Source organism: Tauraco erythrolophus, chromosome Z, assembly GCF_009769465.1.
Source record: "Tauraco erythrolophus isolate bTauEry1 chromosome Z, bTauEry1.pri, whole genome shotgun sequence".
Classification (NCBI taxonomy): domain Eukaryota; kingdom Metazoa; phylum Chordata; class Aves; order Musophagiformes; family Musophagidae; genus Tauraco; species Tauraco erythrolophus.
In genome coordinates, this window is record NC_141496.1 from 41,075,531 (window position 1) to 41,088,209 (window position 12,679).

Consider the following 12,679-nt stretch of genomic DNA (forward strand, 5'->3'; position numbering starts at 1 on the left):
CTTAAATGAGAAAGAATATGAATAGACGTCCTTTAATCTAAAAAATTTTGATGTGCTGAACTTTGGCAATGAACTTAATTTCATGTTCAACTTCATTGAAAGGGAAGCCAGAATGGATCCAGAGGTGAACAGCAGTGGAAGCTGTATTATCCAGAAGCCTTCCTAGATACATCATTAAATGATGGAAGTTAATGCCATGTTTAAAGACATTGATGGTGTACAAACAATGTAAGTGTGGATATATACCGTATTACAGCTGTCGTGCTACTGTTTACCTCCATTAAAGTTCAGTCGTCTGTGCCTATTCACTTGCAACAAACATTTCATATTTTTCTTATTTTAGAAGCCAGAAGTGGTTATTTCCATACCTCCCCCTGGCACAGCAATGGCAGAGTATTTCAGAAGTATCTCATAAGGGAAGCCCTCAGATTCATTTAATATTAGTTTCTGAGTTAAAGAAATAATTGCAGATACATCAATGAATCAGATTTTTCGATCTTGAATATTCTTAAGTTAGTGTCATATGACACTGACTGAAGTCGATAAACGGGATTTTGAAAAATTGGACTCTACTCTTGCTTTGTAGTTCATCCTGGACTTCTACAAAGGCAATTTCAGGACAGGGAACTTAGAGAAGAAAATCAGGAAGCCGAAGTGCAGAGAAAAAAGGGGAGAGAAAGAAGGAGAGTTTGTTCTTTCCATTAATATTAAACTGTCCATTTCCCAGCTGCAGGCTCATGAAAAGGAGACTTCTTGGTGATTACCTAGTAATTCAAACCTTACAAACCCACCTCAGAACACACAAAGACAAGGTAAAAAAGGATTTTTTTTATTGCAGTTTCATGAAATCTGATCCGCAGCAGAGCTTGAAGAATTCACTAAGCTTTTGAACACATCTGCAGACTGGTATCAATTTCTTTTTTTATTTCTTCCTTACCAGATGAACAATATATATGAACAATATCGTGTGTGTGTGTATGTGTGTGTGCGTGTGTAAATATGAATAGCTTTTATAAATGGAAACGCCAAAGAATACAAGTAATCATCTGGTTTCTATAAAAGGCTCTGTCCCACAAATCAATCTGTCGCTCAAACCCAAAACAAATCTCTCAAACAATATTCACGTGTTAACAGGACAGAGCATACTTGCCTGTTACCTGTTTACCTGTTCGAAACAGAAACCAAATATTGACTCAAAGATGAACCTAAGTGGCAGATAATCTTCACAATCCCTCAGTACTGTTGTTATCACAGAAGATCTCTAGAGTCAAAGGGTTCCCCTCCCAACCCAGGGCATCCTCGGCGCTACGACACTGCCTGTACCCCGTTATAACCCTGCTTTGTCCTTTACCTATAGAAAACCCAGCATGAAAAGGTTGTAATTTGGTCCCTCTGGTGTAATTGTGTGTAACTGGTGTAACTGTGCCTGCGACACACAGTTGTAACGGGGACTAAACTTGTTGTAGTTCTTTGGAAAAGCCAAAGTATATTGACAAAGTAAATTCTGCATCTACTTTTGGTTCAGTGAAAGTCTGTGTGAGAAACATGCAACATTATTTTACTTTTTTTTCCTTGGTTCCATACACTATCAAACATTTTTAATCAATTTTCCTTGTTATTTTGCTGTTTTGGGGGGAAGGTTCTGTGCATTATATTCCTGTAGTGGTTTTGTTCATTTATGAATCTGTGGCCTCTTGAAAGTTGTAAAGAAACAAATCATATGTAAGTACAAATTAGTTAATGCTGTGGTTTTGTTTCTTACTTGTAACTCTGCTATTGGCCACCTGTTAAACAATCAGTCAGATCTGTTATAACTTTGATTTTGACATGTACTAGAGTACCATCACCACCCTCTCCCTGGGCCCCAGGTCCAAAATAGGGTGAAATTTTAGCAGTTTTCAATGTACCTATTCTTATCTGAACATGAAACACTCAAATAGTTCATAAAAAGCAGAAGAAGCTCAAATGTTGGTGTGGAAAGCAAATGAAATAATACTCCGGAGGCTATCAGAGTCCACTGGCACATTACGTACTTGTTGAAAAGAAGAGCAAGCCCTCAGACAATTATTTTATTTTCTATGATTCATGAGATCCAGAGAAATTAGCTCCTTGGAATATTAAGCCCACAATACAGTCTGAAATGGTCTCCATCTTCCCCAGGTTATACACGTCGAAGAAGGCAGAAAAGTTCCACAAAACTGCTGTATGTGTGAATGTGTTGATAGAGCACAGCTGATATGGTGCACCACTGGGATGACACTTAATTCACCGATATGTGCTCAGTAAATATGTGGAGAGACAGAACCATTTTATTCATCTTTTGCGTTAAGTATGAACTTCTAATGTAAAGACCTACCCAGAGAACAGAACATCACATGCGTTTGTTTTATAAAACTGTGCAAAGGTTTGCCAAAGCTGTCACAGTATGATAGCTTTGGCCATTTCTTTTCCCAGATATTCACTTCGAGTGCTACTGCTTGCTTAGGAATCTTTTTTTTTTTAACAAACAGAATTTAATAAATGTAAAAACGCTGAGCGTTCTGAAGAGGTTATTTGCCCTAATCACGGTTAATTGCTGGCTAAAGGCGGAGCCTTTCTGCTAATACACCTGTGGCAACTCCAGGCCCGCAACTCCAGACCTATAGCCCACAACATGCAACCTCACTGATACAGCTTCACAAAATTGCATTTTGAATAATCCTAAAACCAAAGAAACAAATGTGTTAAATAAGCCTGTTGAAGCCGACAGCAGTCTGCATATGTCAAACCAACTCAGGAATTATCAGCAACTCCATACCGGGTTCATCCTTTTTCTGTAACATACTGCTGAGTGTAGTGACCCTGAAAATAAAAGCAGTTTTGATTCTGCTAATGTGATTTCTGGTTTGGGTTTTTTTTAGCATAAAGTGGGAGCTAAGGCACCACAGCAGTAAAGTCCTTACCCACAGATCCCTGCACCCACATCATGCAAAGATAGATTTGCCCATGTGGAGCTTTGTGTAGGATCGGGGGGGGGGGGTCCAACTCAGCCTCACATCCACCTATAGCCCCAGTTTTCAAGCTGTTTTTCTCCTCGTTGGCACATACAGCACACGGAATCGCATTCCTGATGTGACACATCACTGAACCAGCCATGGTGACTTTCAGCTATCCTTCAAATGATTAATAACTGAGGCTACATACATATATATATATATTTTTTTTTTCCCCACAGACTGTGCCGTCTGGTAACATATAGTTTCAGTCAGGTGTTTATGTATATGTCAGTCATAATTTTTAGCCTGTTACCCAATTATTAACAAAATTTGACAAAAAAAGTAGCAATTCCAGTTCTATAAGGGAAAATATGTGGCTGGGGAGAAGGAGACCGTATCTGAGGTCTTCTACATGAGAGGCAACATGAGTTCAACCCTTAGCCAGCACCAGAGGACGCATGCACGTGAGTGTCTGAGTGCCTGAGAGAGAGCGAGATGTTGTGAAAGCCCCTCTGGTGGAAACAGCATCAGGGAGATCTGAAACCACATAAGACACCAGAGAATGAAGTCGTAAGAGCTACTGTGGAGGAAACTGGCACTCACAAACATGTTTTTTTCCATCGTATGAACTAAGACTCATACTTGTGTGCCACTGTGTGCCCTTTACAGATAACTTCCGACACTCTGTACTGCAAGTGTACACTAACTAGAAGCCAGAGTACTTACATGCGTGAGCAACCACATCATCGTCAGCGAGAGCAATTAACTGATGAAAGTTTTATTCTTCTATTCTTTTTTATTCTTTTTTTCCAAGTTTTATTTCTAGGCTGAACATATTCAGGTTCTCCCTGGCCCCTTCATGGACGAACTGTGTAAAAGGAGGCTGCAAAGCACCCTTGCTTCCTCTCCAAAGGCAGGAGGAAATTGGGTTCTCAATGGAAAAAGAAAGTGCAAGAGGGAAGCAGGGCCATAACTTAGGTTTCACGGGAGAATGAGAGTGAGAAAGGAAGGACAGACTGTGTTACAGAAGTAATTTAGCAGGTTGCAAATTCTTCCAGCTGGTTTCAGCGTACAGCAGTGCCTCTCCCCATCCTGTAGCTCTGTGCTGGAAGATGTCTCCAGCTCCCTTTAGTGAGCTGCTCTGCATCTCATAGGACAAGCGTCCTTTAGCAGGAAAGAATTCAGGCAACCAAACACTGCAGAGCAGCATTGGCTCTCTGTGGTGGTGAAGACTTCTTCCAGGAGAACTGCAGAAACACCTACACAAGGTATCGTGGAGGGAAAGAGAGAGCCCTTGCTGGCAGGAGACCTGGGTGACAAACAGGTTATTAGCAAGTCTTTCTTCGAGACTTAGAATCATAGAATATCTCAAGTTGGAAAGGACCCATAAGGATCATCCCTCCCTACCACTGTGCTATAATTACTTTTATTTCCTCCCAACTGGAAAAAAGGGACAAATAAAGCTTTTATTTTGCACTTGTGACCCATGCATTCCTCTTATCTTCATTCTCTAATACTGATTTAGGGCTCATCTCACTCACCTGGGCCATTTTTACTCATCTGTATGGCACTGAAATGAAAGTCTGCAGAATGAAGTTCATAGTTATAAACTCCACAGAAAGATTAAATGTCCTACAGAAGGAAGAAGGATTCCTCAGAAAGGCTTCAAAGCTGCCTTGGTCACGTATCTGTTGAAAGAGACCAAACAAAAGCATCTCTTTCCCATGATATCTTGTCCAAAAAATTTTTTTAGCTATACAACAAGAACTACATGCAACTATAATTAAAATAAGAGAGTACCATTTACCGACTTAATTTCCTGAATAGTCCTTTGTTAAGAGCTGTGTGAAACCTGCCAGTTAGATTAATTCATGATTTTAAAAATCAACAGAACGGGTAGAACTACACAGTAATTGTATCTGTTACTATATGAGGAAAATCATGATTCTGTAATATAGGTTACATTGTTCATGTAAGTCTTACACAGCCACACAAGTAATGTTTCACTGCAGACATTCTTAACGTTAATCCATAATGTAACTAGCTGCAGTAAGAGAGAGGGAAAAGAAAAAAAAAAAAAACCACACACCACCCAGTTTGTAGCTATCCTATATCTCAGACAGGGTGATATAACATAACATATGTTTTAAACTGATAAAGACTTCCAAGAATAAGATGCAGTTTCCAGAAAAATATTCATACACGCCCAAACAAAAGCAAAATCCTGTAATAATTGAATAATTGCAGCTTTCTGTACCCCAGAAGTTAAAAAAAAAAATCCAGCCCAAACCAGCCCTTTTCAGTGGCTTAGCTGGTCAACACTCTTACACACAAAGCCCAGTGCTCTTCCCTAAAACCTAAGAATTAATCAGCATTATGTAAGAGATTTTTATAACACTCTAAAAATACATTGTGAATTCCTTTCCAGTGTTGGACTGAGAAGCTTTAAAGTACTGCCACCCCTTCATCCCCCTTTTTAGCAAACACTGGATCTTCATTTCTGATACTAGAAACTTAAATTTGTCCCAGTATTTGTGCCTCACATCTCATTAATTACAGTATCGGCCTCATGAGATACAACTGCTGCTGCTAAGAGCAGTGTTTGTGCTCAAAATGATTGGAGCAAGGGCAGAGATACGCAGATGTTAGACGTGTATAAACACCTTAAGAAAGAATTAATGACACACAAAACTTCGTAAGACCATTTGGATGTTTTCATGTTAATTTACCTGCTTACTAAGCAAACTTTTGTATCCACATGATAACATTTTGTTTGCGTGGTTGGTGCTGATAGATAATACACCGTGATAGCATTCCTGCAAAGGCAGTGGTAACATTAGCCCGGGAAATCTACAGCAGAGTCCTACGAGTACCTTATTCCTCTTTGTGCTCTGTTTTTCATACGCATAATAAATAAGTACTAGCACTATTTCTGTATTTTCCACTGAAGGATCTCTAAGCAAAATTACGAAGTCATGACCTGAATGTTAATAACGGTAGCCTGGGAACCAGACCTGTAAAAAGAAGGAGTTTTAACATTGTTACTGGGGACAGATCCATCCTGCTCACGTCCAAGCGTCCATCCCCGCCCCCCTAAAGTTCATTCCACTCTGCCCCAAATATGTTCATCTATGCACATGCAAGGCATTTGCAGTCCTTCAGACCGAAATAAATCACAAGAATGCAAATAAATTACATGAGAATCAGGAACAAAGCATTTTCAGCTGTGAAAATCTTGTCATGGAACGCATATCCAAGGACATTACAGCAATCTTGTCATCACATTTTTAGGAAACACCTCAACATTGTCCTTTTCCAGAACAAAACTTTTCCCCTTACAAGGCTGACACAACACTAACATAGCCATCTTCTCAGAATAACCCCCCACCCTTCAAACCACAAACAAATCAATCAAATCTGTTGAGGCAAACAAAACAAGAGATTTTGCAGGGAAGGGGAAAAAAAAAAAATAGAAGATGCAAAGATGACTGCCTTGCCCAGGAATGATTTCACCATTGTTACTAGTTTTGTGTGAAAGCTGTGCTGCCACTATGGATGGGGTGGCCATACAAAGCCTTGAACAGGAGGTAGTCAACATATCTGACGGATGATAGTGGCTGTTCCACAAGGGCAAGCAAATATTTAGATGAAAATTGCGCCCTGGATATGATGATCCTGTGCCGAAGTAAGTGTCAACCATCCTTTGTGTGTTTGCCCAAGGATATCCGCGTTCACTCTTCTCCTTCCCGCAGCAACTCTTATTTTTTTTTCTATTTTACCCACAACCCAAGTCCTTCTTTGTTCTCTGTCCTGATTTTTTCGCTGCCTTTCTTTCTTTGTACCATTTTCTGCTACCCGTATTCACACTGAATGCAATCAGTCACATGGTTAGCCTCCACCTGAACTGCATGGTACAAGACATGTAAGCATTATTCCCTACGAATGAGGGCAAAACACATCCCTTTGGTTCACGCTTCATTAACGCGCCCTTCTCAGATTCTTTCCCTACAGTCTTTTCCCCCTTTTATCACCCAAATTCACTGTGCATTGTTCTTATACTTTGTTTCCTTTTTTTGTTCCCACCCATGGTCATTTTTGCCCCTTTCATTTCCTCTGTTAGCCTCTCTTCCCCTTCCCTTCGCTCCTTCCTCCCTCGTTTTCTCCTGCCATTTCCCACTTACTTTCTCCTCCCACCACAACCCACTGTTGCCACCTCGCTCATCATTCTTCCTCTGGTTTTGCTGACGTGACTTGGAAGCGGGTGGGAGCCTCCGTTCTGCCACGATGTGGAGGCTGGGGTGACCCCTGCCAGCGGGCTGCACGGAAAGCCCAATTTACTTTTTTTCACTAGACCCACTCCAACCACTCTATCCCACTGACCCGTTAATAAGAAAAATATAGCAGGACAAAAGCCTGAGCCAGACAACTCTGGCACGAAATGGCTTTTGTGGCGGTACGCTTTAATCTGATGAATTATGGCAGTGAGTTGCAAAAGCGCACCTCCCACGCAACCCGCGCCCGTGGAAGGGCATCGCTGATGTGCAGCTACAAGCACCTTGGACCCTTCAGGGTCTTGCTCCTTCCTGCTGTCTCACTAACTTGTTCCAGTCACTCATTAATACTCTCTTAATCCTCCCCCAACAGTTTCACCTCACCAACCATTTCCTTCACTCTAGCAGCTCAAAATCTAGGGGACTTTTTTTTTTTTTTTTTTTCCCCTGCAGCTCCAACAACGATAAACAGATGCTGGTGGTCTATGCCTAGTACAACTTCCCTCCTCGAATTCTACGTGGTGCTTATTGTTCGTGACCTTTGCCTGCCAACACAATGGGGAGATGGGTGTATTTACAACCTGGCCTGACCGAAAAAGTGCTCAGAGGGCTTGACATTAAACACTAAAAGCCCCCTTGGCTTACACACGTGAGTAGGTTTACAAGATTAGTCATAGGTTTGTAAAGATAAGCAAGTATCAACATCTACAAAATTTGGGATTATACTTCAGCAGCAAATACAAAAAAAAAAAAAAGACCTGAGACCAGAGTACTTCAAAAAAAAGCAAGTAACAAACGGTCCCAGTGGTTGCTCTCTTCCTATCATCTCTCTGGAGCATGCAATCATTTGCAATGTACCTTTAAAAAAAATCAAAGCATTTCCTTGAATTTTCTTTAGACTTTTTTTTTTTTTTTTTTTTTTTTAGCTTTTCTAAAGCACGCTGTTTTGGTTCAGGAAATGTTTCCTCCCAACCTCCAATCGCTAACGGCTGGTCTCGGCTCCAGCCCGCCGGGCCCAAGTTTCGCCTTCGGCTCCCAGCGCGCAGACATGGCTCTGGAGGGGAGCCTCCCGCGCTCGGGGCTCGCCCTCCCGGGACAGGGACGGCTCTCTGGGTCCGTCCCTCCCCTTCCCATCCGCGTCGGGGGAAAAGGGTCTGACCTTCGGCGCTGAGGAAATGGGGGCGCCGGGCCGGTCTCTGCGGGAAGTGCCCACGGGGGCGGGGGGCTGCGGGGTCCCGTGAGGCGCGGGCCAGGCGGGCGGCTCTGAGGGGCCGAAAAAGGGGCGACCCCTGCGGCGCTGCGGAGGCACAAAGAGGGGCAGCAGGACGCGCACCCTGCGGGGACTCGGGGCTGGGCAGCTGCCGGGCAGGGGGCTGCAGGAGGGGAGCTGACATGGAGCGGGGCCCCGCGGCCAGCCGGCGCGGGGCAGGGGCGGCCGCCGCCCGCACCTCTCCAGGGAGCGGGGTGGAGGTGGTGGGGTGGTGCGGGGGCCGCAGCGCAACGGCTGCGCCCCCGGCCCGCGGGGGACGAGAGGCAGCGGGGCGAGGGAAGGGGCCGGTGAGGGAGAGAGGGAGGGGAGGCGGGGAGGCCGCGGGCTGGCTGCCGGCGCCGGCTGCCGATGGAGTCCGGTCCGCAGTTTGCCGGTCGCCGCCGCGCTCTCCCTCGCCGGCAGCCGGCGGCGGGCGGGTGGCGAGCGCTCGGAACAGCCGGTTGTTTAAAATCCTTCTAGAACCGTTTCTAATTCCCCCTTGCGCCGGGGAAGGGAGAGCGCGAGCGGGAGGGGGAAGGAGGAGCCGAGGGGGCGGGGGGGGGGGGGGGAGGGGGGAGGAGGAGGGAGCAGCCCGTCCGGGTCTCCGCCTGTCGATCAGCGCGCGGGGGGCGTGGCCTCCCGCCCGGCCGGCCAATGGGATCTGTGTGTGGCGGCGTCTCCATGGTGACGGGGCTGTTCCCGGGGAGGCTGTGATGGGTTGACAGGTGCGTGACAGTCGGAGCTCTCTGCAGGCATGTACGGCAAAGGCAAGAGCAACAGCAGCGTCCCGTCCGACAGCCAGGCCAGGGAGAAGTGAGTACAGCCCGCCGGGCCGCGCGGCCCCGCCGCGCCGCGCCTGGCGCGGGCGCCGACCCGACCCTGCGCGCGAAGTAACTTTCCTGCCGGCGGGCGGTGCGGGGCGGGCGCGGCGCGGCGGGAGGCCGGCCGGCCGGACCGAGGGGGACCGGCGCCACCCGGGCCGGCGTGAGGGGGCAGGCGGCCGAGGCCGCGCCGCTCGGGCGGGAGGGGCCGCGGAGGGGGGTCTCCGCGGCGGGACAGCGGCAGCCGGGCGAGGGGGCCGCAGCGGGCGCCCCCACCCCACCCGCTCCCGCGGCCGCTGCTCCTTGGGGCGGGCGGCCGAGCCGCGCCGCGCTCCCTGCTTCGCTCCCGGGGCCCTCCGCGGGTCTCGGCGACGCAAGGTGCCGGGACAACTCGGGTAACAAAGAGCCCCGGCCCGGGGACGGGGGACGGGGACGGGGGACGCAGCGGAGGGGGGCCGCGGGCCGCCTCCCGCCGCTTCCCAACTCGTCGCCTCGCAACTTTTCCCCGGGACCGCGCAGCCCGGCGGCCCCGGCCCCGCGGCGCATTGTTCTCCGGGGCGCACGGCGAAGAGGGGGGTACGCCGAGCTCCGGCTCCCGCCCCGCCGAACAAAGGTGCTGCCGGCGTGGGCACCCACCCCCTTTCTTGTTTTTCGGGGGTGCCGCTGCGCGGCGGGGCTCCCTCGCACCCCCCCGGCCTGAATCCGGCTGGTGCCGAAACAGCCTGCGAAAACTACTTTTTTTTTTTTCTTTCTTTCTTTTTTTTTTTTTTTTTTTCCGTCTCCGAAAAAAAAACGAATAAAAATCTCCGGCTCAACAGCGCGAGTCTCCTTTATTTTTCCTTTCTTCCCTCCCCGTGTAAACGCACGGCTCTTCGAAGCGGGGAGAGACCGGCGGCGCCCGCGGGAAGCGGCGCGGAGCGGGACCCCGCGCTGCTGCCCGGCGGGATGCGGCGGGGCGGCAAGCGGCCCCGTCGGGCTGGGGAGGGCCGCCAAGGGCCGGGGGTGCCTCTGTCCCCGGGCCCTGCGCTGCGGGTAGGGCAGGCGGGAAAGAACTGGGGAGGAAAAGGAGTTTTTTTGAATGGACGGCGCCTCTTTAAGTTGTCTGTAGCGGCGGCTTCTTGGCGTTACTGAGGCCGGTTTAGCTCGGGGAGGAGGCGGCGGTCGTGAAGGGGGAGGAAAAGCCCCTGTGAGGGGGAGGAGGTGGCTTCAGCCTGGAGAAGGTCGGGGTGAGGCTGCTGAGGGGGGTCCGGAGATGGAGACCTGCGGCCACAAACGAGGTTCGCACCTATCCGCTGCAAAAATCGCAGGATTGCTCCAGAATCGCAGATTTAACATCAGGCTCAATACTCCGCGCACGGCTGATGAGTTTCCCTTCAGGCAGTTTGTCTTGAACCTTCACCTAAAAGTTTTTTTTTTCGTTGAGGTTTTTTTTTTTTTTTTTTTTTTTTTTTTTTTCTCCTGCAGTATTTTAGAGACTTCCTAATTCCAGACTGGCATGCACGCTTCCTGGAGCAGCGGCAGGCCAGGCATCTCTGTTGCTACAGGAGAAGGAGATGCTAGGGGAAATTTAAAGTGTTGTTATGTTTGGGAATTTCACACATGAGTTTGCATTGGAAAGGTAGAGGAAGACACAGGCAGCGCTGACATGAAATGTTAGTTGCTGAGACGGAGTGGGAGACACAACTTTGGCACTAAAATCTAATCAACTAGTGGCACTTCTTACTCCCAGTGTAGGAATAATTTTAAAATTAATCGCTTAAGTGGCTAGTGGAAGCATTGTTTATTTGGTATAGAAAAATTGCACAATTAAACTATTTTCTTGTGCTATAGAGTTGCTGGTGTTTGTTAATACACTTGGTAAGTTCCTGAAGGGCATGATAGGATCACTCTGTGAGACTAGATAAAACAAATCTATAAGGGCTGGTGTTTCTTGGATCAGATGAAGATAATCTTCTTTTAATTCTGCTTTCCAAAAACTACCTGATACAAGCCACACACAACTGTTCTGGTCCTAGGGCTGAAACTTTAAACTGTTTTTTCAGTCTTTTCATTGTAGCTGATTTTTCTTCTGGGTTCTTGCTGCCAAAAAGCACATAATATTTCATGCGATATGAAAATGCTTAATAATTTTCAGAGCAAGCCTGCCAAACTGACCGATTGCCAAGCAGCAACTGCCCTCCTAAGCAAAGTTACGGGGGGCCTGCTAGATGGTGCTGTTTCATTTAAATACACTTTGTCTCCCACTCGTTATAACTAACAGCTGGAAATGTGAATTCCACATGTGTAGGTTATTTTATGCAAAACACTGAAATGGATTGTTCTTAAGTCGTGGACTTGACAGATCAGTAACTTCTTGGTAGCATCTACTGACTTAAACACAACTGGGAATTTAGCGGACACTTACTTCCTCACTCATCTCCTGCCCCCGCGACCCTCTTTTCCTTTAATGAAAAAAAAAAAAAATCCTAAAGGCTTGGTTTATGATATGGAATACCATTACATAGTCTACATTACAGATTTTTTTGTATTGCCTCTCTTCAAGTTTCTTCTTAGTAGATCAGATCACATCATTGCCATTTTCATATGCTTGCTTTCTGACATCCAAAAAGCTGTGATTACGTTTTTTTCCTCTTTCTTATGACATCGTTTTGCAGCCATGCAATGCTGCTCCCAAGGTGATGCATAAGTTCTTGTTCTGCTCAGAAAAGTTGCCATCGAATTAAATATCTCTACAAAAGTACAGCTCCGACTTCTGGAAGAGATTGTGTTAATTTGAAAACCAGAGAGAAAATATGTATGTTTGATACATTAAGTATTTATTTAATCAAGAAGAACAGGGTTATAATTATGTTTAATTTGAAAGTTTTTAGAACAGAACATGTAACTTAACTCCGTCGTGTCTCCTCAAGGTTTTAAGTATCTGAAATGTGTAGCCAGTAACCGTTCACTGAAGGACACTTGTAATAATTGTAATACTTAAGGAAATATTTTTTTTTTTTTTAAAAAATACACTACCTCAGATTTGGATGGCCTTAGTATATGGAACACGTTTCTTCCCCATGAGGATGTGTGCCAGTGACAGGACTGGGGTGTGAAAAGAGTATTTATCAAGTGTGGAAAAGATGTGTGTTGTTCAGCTGTTGTTTGTAATCAAGGATGTGATATATTTTACAGACCAATCCAGTGCCAAATATGTTTGTAGTGTGGTATCTCACTATATGCTGTCTTTAATATTTATGTCCTTTGAGGTCATGTAATTTCTATTAAAATGTACAAGTTTTGCAAGTCATTTATAGTAGCCCTTGGCAAATTTTTAGTTCCAAAGACGGCATTTGTTTTATGGTCTTTCCCTTTGTCCCTTCT

The 12,679-nt window shown here is 46.2% G+C and overlaps 1 protein-coding gene across 21 annotated transcripts in view; it reads left to right on the top strand.

Moving 5' to 3' along the window:
* Window positions 1-9,199: 9,199 nt before the first annotated feature.
* SSBP2 (single stranded DNA binding protein 2) overlaps window positions 9,200-12,679 on the top strand; it is a 183,046-nt gene continuing 179,566 nt past the window's right edge. For all 21 annotated transcript variants that reach the window (XM_086629368.1, XM_086629380.1, XM_086629372.1 and 18 more), the window contains exon 1: window positions 9,200-9,308. In XM_086629368.1, the coding sequence (XP_086485494.1) occupies window positions 9,250-9,308 (59 nt within the window). In that variant the 5' untranslated portion in view covers window positions 9,200-9,249. The remainder of the gene's footprint in view (window positions 9,309-12,679) is intronic.